This window comes from Aedes albopictus, unplaced genomic scaffold (genome assembly GCF_035046485.1).
Source record: "Aedes albopictus strain Foshan unplaced genomic scaffold, AalbF5 HiC_scaffold_769, whole genome shotgun sequence".
NCBI lineage: Eukaryota > Metazoa > Arthropoda > Insecta > Diptera > Culicidae > Aedes > Aedes albopictus.
Genome location: NW_026917608.1, coordinates 4,572 through 21,000, shown reverse-complemented (window position 1 = coordinate 21,000; position 16,429 = coordinate 4,572). Strand labels below are relative to the sequence as shown.

At 41.0% G+C, this 16,429-nt stretch overlaps 1 protein-coding gene across 1 annotated transcript; it reads left to right on the top strand.

The window, feature by feature from the left end:
- Positions 1 to 2,904: 2,904 nt before the first annotated feature.
- LOC109405982 (interferon regulatory factor 2-binding protein 1) lies at positions 2,905 to 15,668 on the top strand (the record flags this gene model as incomplete). The annotated part of the gene is given in 2 exon segments (XM_062844036.1): positions 2,905 to 4,550; positions 15,600 to 15,668. Coding segments are annotated over 2 exon segments (781 nt in total), but the record flags the coding sequence as incomplete, so codon positions are not given.
- Positions 15,669 to 16,429: the final 761 nt, after the last annotated feature.

Sequence of the window (16,429 nt, the reverse complement as noted above, 5' to 3'; positions counted from 1 at the left end):
CTTGGTAACTTCCCACGAACTCATTTACTGTAGGTGAAAGACGACGGAAGATGATCTGGGATAGCACTTTGTAGGCGGCATTCAAAACGGTGATCGCTCGAAAGTTCTCACACATTAACTTGTCGCCTTTCTTGTGGATGGGACAGATTATCCCTTCCTTCCACTCCTCCGGTAGCTGTTCAGTTTCCCAGATCTTGACTACTAACTGGTGCAGACAGGTGGCCAACTTTTCCGGGCCCATCTTGATGAGTTCTGCTGCGATACCGTCCTTACCAGCCGCTTTGTTGTTTTTGAGCTGGTGGATGGCATCCTTAACTTCCCTCAGCGTGGGAGTTGGTTCGTTCCCGTCCTCTGCTGCACCAACATAGTCATTTCCTCCGCTGCCTTGGTCCTCCGTGCCTACATTCTCTTCGCCATTCAGGTGCTCGTCGAAGTGCTGCTTCCACCTTTCGATCACCTCACGTTTGTCCGTCAGGAGGCTCCCTTCCTTATCCCTGCATATTTCGGCACGTAGCCTTTGCGGGATGCGTTGAGCTTCTGGTAGAACTTGCGTGTTTCCTGTGAACGGCACAGCAGTTCCATTTCCTCGCACTCCGCTTCTTCCAGGCGGCGCTTTTTCTCCCGGAAGAGACGGGTCTGCTGCTTCCGCTTCTGTCTGTATCGCTCCACATTCTGTCGGGTTCCATACTGCAGCATTACCGCCCGCGCTGCATCCTTCTCCTCCAGAACCGCTCTGCACTCCTCGTCGAACCAATCGTTTCGTCGACTCCGTTCTACGTACCCGATAGTGCTCTCGGCTGCGTTGTTGATGGCTGCTTTCACTGTATTCCAGCAGTCCTCTAGAGGGGCCACATCGAGCACACCCTCGTTCGGCAACGCTGCCTCGAGATTCTGCGCGTATGCGGTGGCGACATCCGGTTGCTTCAGTCGCTCTAGATCGTACCGGGGCGGCCGCCGGTAATGTACATTGTTAATAACGGAGAGTTTTGGGCGCAGTTTAACCATCACCAGGTAGGGATCGGAGTCGATATTAGCGCCACGATAGGTCCTGACGTCGATAATGTCGGAGAAGTGCCGTCCATCAATCAGAACGTGGTCGATTTGCGATTTCGTTTGTTGTGGTGATCTCCAGGTGTAACGATACGGGAGGCTGTGCTGAAAGAAGGTGCTACGAATGGCCATGTTCTTGGAGGCGGCGAAATCGATGAGGCGTAGGCCATTTCGTTCGTCAGCTGGTGGGCGCTGAACTTTCCAATCGTCAGTCTGAATTTCTCCTCCTGGCCTACCTGAGCGTTTAGATCCCCTATGATGATCTTGACGTCGTGGTTTGGGCAGCGGTCGTACTTGCGTTCGAGCTGCGCGTAAAATGCGTCTTTGTCATCATCAGTGCTTCCGGAGTGAGGGCTGTGCACGTTTATTATGCTAATGTTGAAGAATCGGCCCTTTATTCTCAACCTGCACATTCTTTCGTCGATCGGCCACCAACCGATCAAGCGCCTCTGCATGTCGCCCATCACTATAAAAGCTGTTCCCAGCTCACGTGTGTTGCCGCAACTCTGGTAGATGGTATGATTACCTCTAAACGTTCGCACCATAGATCCTGTCCAACACACCTCCTGCAGCGCTACGATTCCGAACCCGCGGTCCTTCAGTATATCGGCGAGTATGCGGGTGCTCCCGATGAAGTTGAGAGATCTGCAGTTCCACGTACCGAGTTTCCAATCGCAAGTCCCTTTTCGTCGCTGTGGTCGTCGCCATTGGTATCGGTTCGCATTCTTCTCTTGTTGATTTTCCGGTGCTAGTTTTTTTTGCGGCTGGCTCGCAGAGACTGACACCAACCCACTAACCCAGGGAGCTGGACTTACCTTCCCGGAAGCTACGGGTTCTGCATTGGCATTTCCTCCAACTACAGTGCTAAATAGCTAGGCTCGAGCGCCAGTCTTCGCCGGGGGTGGTGTTTTTAATGGGCGCCCAGGAGATAATATTTTACCTGAGATTCCACCCCCTATGATTGTAATGTAATGCTGAATTAATGAATAAATGAATGAAGGGGGTGTCGTAATATGTAGTTATTTATGTAACGAGTTGCAAAAAGTATATTTTTTCAGCACGAGGTTTACCGAGTTGGATAAATACGAAGAGTGCTGAAAAAATCGAGTTTTGCAACGAGTCCCATACAAAATTTTATGCAATGATTTTTTCATCATTACATCTCATTTGAACTCAATTCAAATGAGTTGCATTATGAGCATTATGCAACTATTTTTATTATGCAAGTCATTTCAGTTGCATTATGAACCAGTTCGGAAAAGTTGTTCATTATGATACCAATATAAGTTATATAAAACAGAATTTAAGATACTGAATTGCATGAAAGCATTAAAAATGCCTTACGTAATAAATGGGCAGCGTCCATGCAAAAATTGAAGAAAATTGCTTCAAAATGTGCATAGTATCCTTAGTAGAACCACCCTATTGAAATTGCACTTTACTGCTCGAAGTCGCGTGCACATGTGTTGCGTTTTCCAATACGAATGTTCAGCAGACGACTCTTGGTTGGTTCTGCCTGTGTGGGTACACCGTGTGCCGCTACACTACACATCACCGACGACAGCAGCAGCAGTAGCCTTGTCTGCTGGTCTGGTCTGGCGCTGTTGCTATTATTAGTGGTTACTACAATTCAAAACCATCGTAAAATACACGGCGGTGCGGTAGTATATAGCCGCACAAACACAACCGCATACTGCCGTTCGCCACGAATGTATGCGAGCGTGATCACACTACTCGTCTAGCTGTTCTTGTTGGGTGAAGCAAGCAGCTTGCGTATATTGTTGTTGCTATTGTTGCTGTTATTGATTTTGGCTAGAGCACGACGACGACGCGCACGCCATCAGCAGCAGCAGCAGCAGAGCACAAACCATTGACGAGAGGGTTCCACGGCAGCCGGAGTGGACCGTTCGTTTCAAAAGTGACGCGCTCGTTGGTTGCTGCACAACGCATCGTTCCGTTCGTTCCCGTTCGTCGTTTGTGAGCTATACGTGGAGGAAAAGGGCAGAATTTTTTCTTCTGTTTTTTCTTTGTCGGAAGCGAATTCGGATTGAGTTATTCTATGTCCGCTTTGGACCCCAGGTTCTAAGGAGGTGTTGAAATTGTGTAATTGAATTTAGCGATTGATTTGGGTTCGAATTGCGCGCAATTTTTTAAGTTCGAACCCTGTGAGTGGTGTCCATTTTGGAGGGTGACTAGGAGCCATAATCGATAATCCACTGAAGGAGGGATTCTTTATGGAGTGGAGAGAAGTTTTGCATGGTTGAGCGGATAGAAGTGGAAGATCTATCCGCCATAGGAAACTAGTGTTAGTTGATCCGGAATTGATAGAGGATACCCAGTGTTCTACCGGAATTGCGGTGAAAACAAAAGTGCGCGCCTTGCTGAGCCTGATAATCGCGTTCAGTTGAGGAGTGCGAAGCGAATAGGAAGAAGACGGCCACGACTAGATTGCATCATTAATACGTTGAATCACACGTTTGCTAGCGTAATTTGTGAGGCGTAGATAATATCGTTATCATAACGGAAGATTTGTTAGTGACGACAGAAAAGCAAACATTCCTACATCGGAGGGATTTAATCGGAGTATGGATTTTTAATCGTTGGCGCGAAAACAAGTGTTATAGAAATCGATGAGAGCCGATTGCCTCGCTATGGATAACTTTAATGGGGCTGCGATTAGTTTAGTGAGTGAATAAGTGACACTGGCTTAGTGTGTTAAGGCGGTAGTTTTATTGTTGGTTGAAATAGTTCAACTATTTGTTTTTGGTGATATAAATAGGCTGACAAAATGTCGGTTCAAGCGAAGCGTCAACATTGTTACTTGTGCGATTTGCCCCGGATGCCGTGGGCCATGATTCACGACTTCACGGAAGCCGTGTGTCGAGGATGTGTGAACTACGAGGGAGCTGACCGGATCGAGCTGGTTCTGGATACGGCTCGACAGATGAAACGAATCCATGCCAGTGGTGGCGGCGGTGGCGGAAGTGGCAGTGGATCAGCTGGAGGTGGCAGCAGTGGCGGCAAACGTGGTGGTGGCCATGAAAATGGGGAAATGCCACCGCATCGGTCCGTTCCACAGGCCCACCATCACTACTCGGTGCGTGCCGGGCCCAACGGGCCGACGCTAGTTGATTTCACACCGAAACACGAGCCACACGACATTAGCGGCGGTGTCCGTCCGGGGGCCCGCCTCCAGCAGCATATTCCGCCACATCACATGCCACCGCACCCCAACAGACAACAGCAGGTACCGCCGGCACTTTCGGTCAATTTGAAACGACCACCGCCGGAGGATGACGAGCACGGTCCAATGGATGGGCCGACGGGCAGTGCCAAACGTGGTGCCGAGGATCCCTCGGTGGCCATTCAGCAGCGACCGCCGCTGACGCGAGGCGAATCCCTGCCGGCGGTACCGTTCGTTCCGGATCGGCAGCCAAGCTACAAGGACAAGCACCCGGTGCGGACAGCATCCTTCGACACAGCCACCTTCAAACCGACCGGTAAGTTGGGTTTAGCTGTAACGGGTTAGACTTTAGTTAGAATGTACATTATACTTTAGTTTCCCCTCTGTCGCTGGTGTTTTGGTTCTTGATCTCTATCGTTTCTAAATTTCGCTTAGAATCTACATAGATACTTAAAACTTTCTTTCTCTGTTCGGTTACGGTGGGTGTTTTGAAGTGTGTAAAAGCTGTGATTTTCTATCAATGTGGAACAAAAATGTGTTGCACATTTGATGACATTCAAATTATATCTCAGGTAGTGTTGTAGAAATATCGAACGAATATTTTTTGTTTACGTTAAACTTTGAATTGTACATTCTTTGTGCTGTTCAGGTAATTAGACGATGTACAGGAAATAAGTAGATCCAACATTCTGTCACACCTATCTCCCAATGCCTCACGGCCAAGGAAAGTCATGAAAGATAAATCTTATAAGATTCCGAAACAATTTTGATTTACTAAACCTCAAGTCAAAATTACATACTGAAAACCCGTTGTCTCTGTAAGATATTCAATTTGAAGAGATTCTTGTACGATAAGTTTCTAAATCCTTTATTAAGGAAGGAGCTGCTTTTATAAAACTCTTTCTGGTACAGAGATTGGCATAATACAAAATCCGCTCTCTAATGGGTACAGATTTTAGTGGAGAAGTATATGTAAAATGATTTTATGCAATTCAGTATCATAGTTTCTATTTTATTTAACTCATTTTGGTATCATAATGGCCCATTTTTCCTAACTGATTCATTATGCGACTGAAATGAGTTGCTTAATGGAAAATAGTTGCATAAGTTTCATAATGCAACTCATGTGAGTTGCATTATGATTTTATGTAACTGAAATGAATTGTATAATGAAAAAAAATCATTGCATAAAACTCGTTGCAAAACTCGATTTTTTCAGCACTTTCCAACTTGGCAAACCTCGGTGGATACATGTATTCAACACATATTTTTCTTGAATAGTAAAGAACAATTACGCAGGAGACATCAAGGTGATGTGACGCTTTCGTAGCTTGCAATTACTAGTTCAGTAAGCGAATTCCGCGCACTTTTTCTTCGAATAAAAGAAAATTTTCTTGCTGGTGAGCAATGAAAGAAAATTTCTTCTCTTCGAAGAAACTGTGCGCCGGAATTCACCCCCAGGAGTAGCGATAAAGAAATTTGTGAAATAATGTCTGACTGTATATCTATTAGAATTTCTGTGAAGTTGCCTCGTTGACGCCTAATGTATCTAACATTTTTTTTTTTTTTTTCATATGATCAATATTCAAGTTTCAATACCATAATTTCACGAGACAAATCTCACAAGAAATCGTTGGAGTAATTCTGGGAGGAAATCCCAAATATCGAAAGGAATCTCTGAAACAATCTTCGAGTTATCTCGGAAAAAATCATCGAAAGTTCATAAAAAATCCATAAAAATAAATCCCGAGTAAAGTTCCTGGAGGAATACCGGGAGAAATTCTTGAGAGAATCATTGAAGTATCTCTGAAAAACTCCCGGAAGAAATCTCTGAAGAAACCCTTGAAAGAATCTCAGGAGGATTCTTTAACAAAGTGCTTGATGAGTCCCTGAGAGAATCCGAGAAATCCTGCGAAAATTCCCGATGAATTCCCAGGGAGAATCAATAAAGGAATACCTGAAACAATCCTAGGAAGAAGTCTCTGAAAGGAGGAGTCCCGGGAGGAATCCGTAAAGGTGTTCAGGGAGAAACCCCTGAAAGAATTTCGGAAGGAATCCCTTATAGAAACACATGATATACAGCCCTGAAGAAATCCCGGGAAGAATCCGTGAAAGAATCTTGGAACGAATTCTAGGAGTGATACCTAGAAAACACTTGAACTTGAAGTAATCCCTAGCAAGAATGCTGAGTGGAATGAATTTTTAACAAAATTTCTGGAGAAGCCCTTTCGGATCAAATGTATGAAAAGAAAAAGAACTATAGAAAAATGTTGGTATTCTTCTTAATATCAGGTGACTCTGCAGAAGGATTCTTCTATACATTTTCTGAGCTCATTTCAGGTAAAATAACAGATCTCAGTGGAATTCGTGGCGGAATTTTTAAAAATTCATCTATACAATTTCTGAAAAAAGTTATTGCAGATATTCAACATAATTTTGTTTACAATCTCAAAACAATTCAGTATAAAAACCAAATAAAGTTAAAAAATCTATTTTGCAATTAAAATGCCGATGAGATTAACCTAATTGGTTGATTCATCAAAATATCAGCACAAGCCCATGCAAACGCACAAACACAACTCTTTTGCAAGTTCAAGGGTAGGCCGTTCAACGCGCTTCGTTCCAAATCCAAACGGCTACATTCCTCAGGAAGGATAGCAGACAGCAGAAACAGCTGACATTCGATTTACCGTTTCGTTCGTTGTGATCATCATCATCATCATCTACGCAATCCATTCGATGCAATTAATGAAACCTACACATTCGTACACTGCAACGGGTCCCGTGTCGGTTGATCCCTGCGCCTTGTTCGTTCCCTTTAAATCTATCGGCGTGGTGCGCCTGGCACGGCAAGAAGCGCACATCCCTTCACCGCATTCCCTTTTATCTCAAAAACTGCATCGTGCAGCTGTATGCAACTGTGGGTCGGTCGATCATCCTTCTCTTTCGGTCGGGGTCGTCGTCAGTTGGCAACAGAGCGCGCGTCACTTTCGGAGGCTAGAATACACAGAATACATCTCTGTAGACTCTACAGTGTAAAGACGAGGAAGCTTCCCAAATCAAGATCTAGCGCAGCGAGAGAGTTCACGTTAGAAGAGCGTTTGGGACGACGGGTTCAAACATCCCAAACCTAGACACAGATAGCTCTCGGTAGGTATGTAGGTAGAGAAGATTGCACATCTTGCTGCACATCAGAAGAACATGTGGTCTTCCTCTTGGGATCGTCGTTTTCGTCTTTGTCGTCGCGGCCGATGATCGCACTGTCGCTGTCGTCGTTTGAACCTCGTCAGACGTAGAGATAAAGAGATCTCGAACGTAGGTCGTACACCGCCGGGGAGCCATGAAAACATGACGATGTGTTTACAAATTTCTCGACGGCATACCGGCGCGCGACGACGGCGTTCGATTAGGCACGGTTTAAAAATATAACCATGTCGAAAGCGAAAAGCGCGAGAAGAAAACCTTTGAAACCTACAAAGTATGTAGGCAGTTGGATTACTTGCTCTTCGAGCCAACGAAGAGTTTAGATAACAACCTACGACGAGGAACAAGGAGAAGCAGACGTCGAAAGCTTTTGTGGTTTTAAATAGACTCGACAGACAGACAGACCGTTTGTATGGTAGATATGTTGGTGGTGTTTGCTTTGCATTCTTTGGTTGGTTCTTTTCGATCGAATTTGTACATATTGCTTTTTTATAATGTTTGTGTAGGTTGTTGGCGAAGCATAGGAATGATCCTAATCGGAAGAACATGTTCGATAAACAAACCGTTATTCAGATACAAAGCGGAATTTTCTTGTTCGGAGTTTTGTTTTCTCGTTGGAATGGTGATCGTGCTGGCTAATGTACTTTCCAGATTCTTGTTTGAATTAAGAAGCGAGGAAATGGCAATGGCACGTTTAGAATTAATTTTGATAGCAGGATATAGAAACTATATTGAAAGGTTTTTAATTTTTGTTTACTATACTCCTGTAGGATTAATATAAGTTTAGATTTACATTTGTTGACCTTTCGGCACAATATTTCTTGCGCCTGGGAAATAATCACTCTAAAATGAAACAATATAGACATGTCGATTCACACATTTTTTAGAGAGACTGGATCAGCTGGAGGGCCTATATAGCTGAACTTTTGTGGCATGTCCCGTTTTGATATTCGCATCTAGCCAGCTAATAACCATGTGTCAAATAATCAGCTACTGCCACGACGCGTCGTCTCCCAGTCAGGTGCAATGGAATTGATAAACTCCAAGACCTTCCCAGGTTCTGCAGACCAGATCTCACTGGGTTGCAAGCAACCACTATTTAGAAATCTTTGCCTGCGCGTGTATAAAGCACCACAACTGCAAAGCAGATGTTCCGAGGTTTCACGTTCCGTATTACAGAAACGACAGGTATTCTCAATATGGCCAATATTTTTCAAGTGATACCTGCTCGGTGCTTTTATAAGCATTTGGTGTTATAAATCGTTTTGACTGATTGCAATTTTTGACATCCATCCAATTGGATATCACCATCTGCTCAGCCCAGTATTTCAGGTCCATTTTTATTGTACAGTTTGATATACCGCAGAATGGTTATGGGCCAGCAAACTGTAAATTGTAACCACTTTTAGCAAGCTCGTCTGCCATTTCATTCCCTTCAATACCACAGTGACCTGGAACCCAGTATAAGTTTACTGAATTCTCTTGGCACAGCCTGCGCAGTGAAAGAATGCATTCCCAGACAAGCTTTGAAGTACATTTGTAAGCGCACAATGTTTTTAGTGCAGCTTGACTATCTGAGAAAATACAAATATTTGCATATCTGTATTTTCTCTCAAGGCAGATATTTGCGCATTTCAAAATAGCAAGAATCTCTGCTTGAAACACCGTAGGATAGTGCCATCGCCACTGAAATTTGTATTCCAGGGCCGTAGATTCCTGCTCCCGTTTTTATTCCAACTTTTGAGCCATATGTATAGAATTTGAATGATCCTTGACGAACAGTGGGACCTCCGACTTCCCAATCTGCACGAGTTGTTTCGTGCAACTTGTAAGGAACATCATGGTTCTCCACAGGTTTCATCCAGTCTTTAACCATTTTCATTACTACCTATTTTGGAAGTATTGTGAAATGCTCAAGTGACCTACAAGATCACCTGGCATAAACTCAGCAATTCCTTTTCTGCTTCTAATTGCACATACTCGTGCAAAGGTAGCAGATTGAGAATCGCATCTAAAGCTTTTGATGGAGTGCTTCTCATCGCTCCTGTAACAGCAATGGACGCAAGACGTTGAATTTTCGCAAGCTTCGATTGTGTGGAAGCCTCTTTTGTTTTTGGCCTCCAGACAAACGAAGCATACGTCACTTTTGGGCGGATTATGGCAGTATAAATCCACATTATCATTTTTGGTTTCAATCCCCACTTCCTGCCAATAGTTTTGGAGCATAACCAGAACGCACGTGTTGCCTTACCGATCACGGACTCAATTTGAGCATTCCAGTTCAGTTTAGAATCCAGTATCAAACCTAAGTATTTGACTCGATCACTAGGATGAATTTGTATCCCTCCAAGCCGAAAAGCTTTTAGGTTGATCTTCCTTCTCCTAGTGAAAGGGACAATTACAACTTTTGACGGATTGATGCTAAGGCTCTCCTTAATGCACCATGAATGTGTATTGTTTAGGGCCCTTTGCATTCTCTCCGAAACAGTATCGTCATACTTTCCTCTCACTATTATGACTATGTATATCGTCTGCAAAGCCCACAACTTCGAAACCTTTTTCCTTCAAGCTTCTTAGAAGATCATCTACAACTAAGGATCACATTAGTGGTGAGAGGACTCCTCCTTGAGGGCAACCTTTCGTTGCCCTTACTGTTATAGAAGAACTTCCCAGCTCAGAGGTGATTTCTCTTTTTGCAAGCACAGTATAAATCCAATGTATGATACATTGGTCGAAGTTTTTGTTCTCCATGGCACGCTTCATAGATGAATAGGAGGCATTATCAAATGCTCCTTCTATGTCTAAAAAGGCGCATAGAGCTATTTCTTTTGCTGAAAACGTTTTTTCCACCTTTGTTACTAGCGAATGAAGTGCTGTAACCGTTGACTTACCAGATTGATAAGCAAACTAGCAGTCAGATAGGGGATGCTCTTTTATGTAAGAAGAATTGATAAAATCCTTCAAAACCTTTTCCATAGTCTTCAACAAAACTGAAGAAAGACTAATTGGCCTGTATGCTTTGCCCCTTTTTTTGGTATAAATATAACTTTTACAAGTCTACATTTTGATGGAACGTAATTCAATCTTAAGCTAGCCTTGAACATTTCAATTAGTGATGGAACCAACACCGCTTCTCCATTTTGAATCAGTGCTGGAAATATTCCATCAACTCCTGCAGATTTAAAAGGCAGAAAAGATCTAATTTCATTTTCCACTCTGGCCTTCGTGAAGATTTCATCAGCTAAATCTGAGGCGGTACTAGTTGACTCCGAAGAGTTTATACTAGGACATCCTTCACCTTCCAGAGATATAGTATCATTGGAATGCACGCTTAGAACCGAACCTGGAAAATGGGTTTCCATCATTAAATCTAAAGTTTCACGAGGAGTTTTGGTAAAAGCTCCATCGTCGCGCTTCAGGTTTCCCGATTCATTTGAATGATCTTTTGCAAGCGTTTTCTGTAGTCTTCCAACTACAGGAGTGCTGTTAACGTTTTCACATGTCAGCATCCAAGATTTTCTTTTCGATTTTCGTATTTCGTTGTTGTAATCAGTCAGGGCTTTCCTGTACTGAGTCCAATCTCCCCTTTGTTTCGCTCTATTGAACATTTTACGAGAAAATTTTCTAAGGCGATCCATGGCACGTCTCTAGTAGAAGATGATTGTATGGTGGGACAACTTTTGTTAAAGGAATTGATGATACTTTCATTTACCTTTTGAGAAAATGATTCCAACTTTTGGGTTGAATCAATAGTTTCTCCTATTGTAAATGAATGCGTATTCAGCAATTCTACATATTAATCCCAGTTTGTGTACCTGGGATTTCTAAATGCGGTTCTAGAATAATCTCCACCACTCCAATTGAAGATTAAGGAGTGTATCGAAAAGTAGTTGAAAATGTTTAGAATGCTCAATCTCGAAGCTGGTTTGGTCTTTTTATATCGGTTCTTCTATGAAATCTTCACAATACAGTTAAGTTTTGAACAGCTTAAAAAAAAAATTAAAAAGGTTTAGTATTATTCAAAATATGGTTTAATGAATACACCTCACAAAATAAAAATCTGCACAAAATGGTATTTTGTTAAGATTTTTCAATATTTCAAACATCTGTAGCGAATAAAATTTGTACGATAAAAAATCTGGGAAATATTGATGCTTGTTAACAGTTATATACACATAACATATCATGCAACACCGACTATTAAAATTCATATTTTCGATGGAAAAATCTCCAATATCTACAAAATGGTCCACTCCAAAAAACGTCTATTTTTTGGTCAAACTTGGAAACTCTGCTTTTAATATCTTAAAAGGTTATAAAATTCCGTTTTTTGCTCTTACTTACTCGTCCATAAACTAAAAATAATTCCCTATTTAAAAAAATGCGAATTTTTCATTTTAGGTATTTTTAATTTAAGTAAACATGATTTTGGGGAGCGTGAAAAAAAGGGGTTCCTCAAAAATGGCCTTTTTTCATTTTTAAGAATTGCGCTACAATGCAGTGGAGATTTTTCTTGAAAAAAAAAATAATTTGCCTATATCATTAGCATTCTGGAGATTAGTATATTTGCACAAAAAAATTAACAATTTTCGAACATTATCGAACTTTTTTCGCAATTTCAATTTTTTAGAAGGTGTGCAAAATTTTAAAAACATGTGTTCAGTAATCTAGATTAAAAACTCAGTTAAGTGATTTTTTTTAGAAAATCATGGGAGCCATTTATTTTTTCAAGGATTTATACAGTATCTCTAAAAATAAAATTACTCAAAAGTTGTATTTTACTATTTTTGAGGCTATGGTAAACATTTTCAACTACTTTACGATACACTCCTTATGTGTTTATGATCAGATAGAGAAATCTCATCTGACACGTGCCAGTTTGTGATCTTGTCAAAGATTGCAGCATTGCACAGTGTTAGATCCAAGACCTCTTGTCTGATTACATTTGAGAAAGTAGGTTTATCACCATTATTGCAAATGTCTATATTGTTGGAAGACAGATACTCTAATAGTGACTCACCTCGACTGTTAATATCCGTACTACCCCAAACCGTCTGATGCGCATTGGCGTCACAGCCAATGATAAACGATTTGTTGTTTTCTTTACAGAATTGAACAATTGGACTCTTAAGTTTAAAATGTGTTTGTTGTTTAATATTAGATTTTATGTGACGTATCTCAAGTATACTTTGTGAAGTTTTTGTTGGCTGGAGTTATAATAAAACGAATAAAAACAAGTGATGCTCTGACAAAGCCATGGACAAAGCTATGATAATTCATACGACTCAAGTTATAATATGTTTTGTTACTTAGGCAAACTCCTTAGGCAATAATAACTTCGACAAACCTTTAATAAATTTTAAATAAAATCTGATTCAGGATTTATTTTATATTTCTTAAATTCCTTTTCGGGTCTGTCACTGCGACCAGTTATTAGATCTATTGTGATATTACGCGTATCCTTAGTGTAGTGCATGCCCCATTACTGGAGAATATTAACCCTTTCCTTCCCACGACATTGAACGATTTTTCTTTGTCAAAAAAGCGTTTCCAAAAAAAAGTGCTTGAACAAAAGTTATGACAAATTGTCCAAATTTTTCGAAATCAACGAAAAAGTTTGCAAACATATATTAAAAACTATTGCATCACATTCAGCAAATTCCGTTTGTCTCGAGTTCGTCGAAAATCGATGGTGCTCTAGAGCAACCATGGGATGTAGAGGGTTGAAGTGTCGGTTTTGAAACAGTTTTTGTTTAATTTTCTTAGAAACTTGTTTTTTTTTTCTTTTATCGAAAACAAAACAAGAGGACTGATAATTGATCACACATCGGAAAAAAAAAACCTAACATCACCCCTGCTTTACTGCTAAATTCTCCCCAGTGAGGAGTTTGGAACTCAGGTTTTCATATACCATTCCAATAAAGAAACATGTGTTCAGTAATAAGTATTCAAGTATGTTGCTTGCATACCAGCACTTACCAATCTTTGAAAAGTTACATACATGGATCCCAAACTCAATTTGCTGTTCTTTATTTTAGTTTGGCCTCGAACGACGAGTTTTATAATTATCTGCAAAGTAAAGTTGGTTAACTTAGTTTTGTTCAGAGTTCGTGAACCACCACGATATCGGCGGGAACGACTAAATACTGTGATTGTTTAAATTATCAGACCGCATATTACAAAATTAGAAAAAGAATACGTCACTGGATTCTTACGCAACACGCAAATGTAAACTATCCGTTAATCATTGTACTAATTTTCAGTTAAATAGTTCAAAACCAAGGCGCAGAATAATTAAATCGCTGTCGCGCCACTGCCGACCGCCAACCTGCGTCCGGCTCTGGAAACGCTATCAACGTCAATAAAATAGTTTGATTAATGCACTTTTCTTTTTATCTTTATTAACCGTAGTGTGGCCAGCAAAAAAAACACCCGTAGAAGGCCGGCAGGGTACCCGGGTACCCACGAAATGGAAATGATCATATCTCAGCGATTTTTCCACCGATTTTAAAAGTTTTTGCCTCATTCAACTCAGAAACTCATTATCTATCGAGATCGTATTTGGTTGGACCAGTCCTATCCCCATAGGTACCGGAAAATACGGATTTCCGGATCCATGTTTTTATACAATACAATATACGGAATTTTCAGTAGGTTAGTAGCAATTTCGGTACCAAGCATCGTAAAATTGCTTTGGCATATTGTATTTGACCGGCCTGGAATCATAAAACGTGTTGACTTTGAAACTGTGATTTCGGAACACGCTTCCCGTGAGGCCATGGTTGACCATAAACACTTCAAGATATCCTAGCCTTAACAATGTGGGTTTCAATATGGTATAAGGACATGCTCCTAAAAATATGGATTTTCCAAAAACCACGGTGATTAGATCGGTCTAACCAAAAATTTTCCCGATAGATGATGAGTTTCTGAGTTGAATGAGCTAAAAATTTCCAAAATCGATGAAAAAATGACGGAGATATGATCATTTCAATTTCGTGGGTACCCGGGTACCCTGCCGGCCTTCCACGTAATAAAAACATTCAGGAGCCCCTCCCCCTGCCCCTCCTCACTTTAAAATTTGGTCAACCCCAGTAATAGATGTATATTCACGAGTTCTAAGATCTAACAGAGTTCCAACATCCTAGTCTCAATAACCAATAAAATATCGAGATTTGAAATTGAAAAAGGTACCCGGGTACCCTGCCGGCCACATAAGTGTTAACGAGATTTTTAGCCCTAGGCTAGTTCATCTCGGGACCCACGCTTTACTTCCCTTCCGAAGGAAGAACTCACATTTTGTGAGTTTGTCGGGAGTGGGATTCGATCCCAGGTCCTCGGCGTGATAGTCACGTGTTCTAACCATCCAACCAGGTCCGCTCCACTAATTAATGCACTTACAATTTTGAATTCCAACAGTACCGATTAAAGTGCAGGTTATTGAATCTCGGTTATTTCAAAACATAGTTTCAAGTTGAGCTAAGCGAATGGCTATGTTTGAATGTGTTTGAAAACTAATTGAACTCTTGCAACAAAAGAATAAGATTATGCAGACTTAATTGCAGAAAAGTCGGACAAAATTGTGAGTTTCTCAAACTATTACTTGATGTAGCTTTCTTCAAACTAATTTTTGCAGTTGCAAGCGTGCTTAATGCAACAGAATGCAGTACTCTAAAATGTTGGTGGCATAACCTAATAGTAGAGTACTTAAAGTTGAAGAAGTCGCCATTGATATCACCGATATAATTAATATTTCGAAAGCAGCTTTCTCGTTCAAATCATAAATGTTTGTAATAAAAATGTTTTCAATCTATTCCATTCTCCATGTGAAATACAGTAAATACATTTCCATCACAACAATTTAAAATACCTTAAATTAAAATAAAATAATAAATATACACAGTTTGAATTGAATACCCTTAACATCTTTATGATTCGCTTATGCTCGTTCGACCCCACGATTTCAAAGCGTAGAACTTCAATTTCTTCAATTTTTTTGAACAATGGAACAAAACACCAGATCTGTCGGGAAGCTTCTTTCCGTGTACCGCGTGTGTGTGTCATGTTATATACCATCAAATCCATCAGTTCCATCATACAAGTGTCCCAACCACTCGATACAATGCTAAATAATCAAACTTTTTCCCATTTCTTGTTGTAGCTACTGACCTCAAACGGTGGATATTACCTAATGTAGCACCGAACGACTATGTTGCAACAATGAATTCAGGTATTTCAAACGAAATGTCTCCCACCTAGATGCGCGTGCTAACTGTCCAGCTTTTTTTTATTCGCTACTGACAAGCTATCCGGCATTATTCAGTTACGCTTTTCAATATACCTCTCTAGAGTACCTTCACTGAATTGTGTTGGGCCCCACTGCAATGCAATTCGCGCGGAGGTTTTGTATTATACGTGTGCATGATCTTAGCCAGTTGTAGTGTGAATGTTCTAAAATGTGCCTTTAGTAATCGAAAATTTCATAGTCCTTCTTTATGATTCATCCTGAAACCAGTTGAAAAAATATCACATAAAAGTTTAAAAATTGTTATTAATCGCCATGTGGAACGAAATGTGTGCTTGTATCTGAAAAGTGCTCCCCAAAATTCATCTCCCTGAAACAAATTAAGCCAATAAAATTGATTTATAGGGCGCCGAAAACTGCCACATCCACTCTCAAGTAATACCGGAAAATATTGCCTGCGGATATTGCCTTTCAGCTCAGTGAACATTCTTTGGGAAACATGGTTCCATATTTTAGGTGCCTCCACTTCATCTTTTCATAATGTTTCCAAAGAAAAACATACGTCGCACTTTTTTCCTAGATTGTCCGCCGTCCCATTCATTATGAACGCGGATGATTAATAATATACTCTTCGTCTTTTTTCTCTCGCAAATATCTGGTGCACCCGTATTCGCTGCCATTCTAAAATCGAAAAACGGTGGATTTGACAGTACGTACAATACCGAAAAAAAACTCCGCCAGAAGGC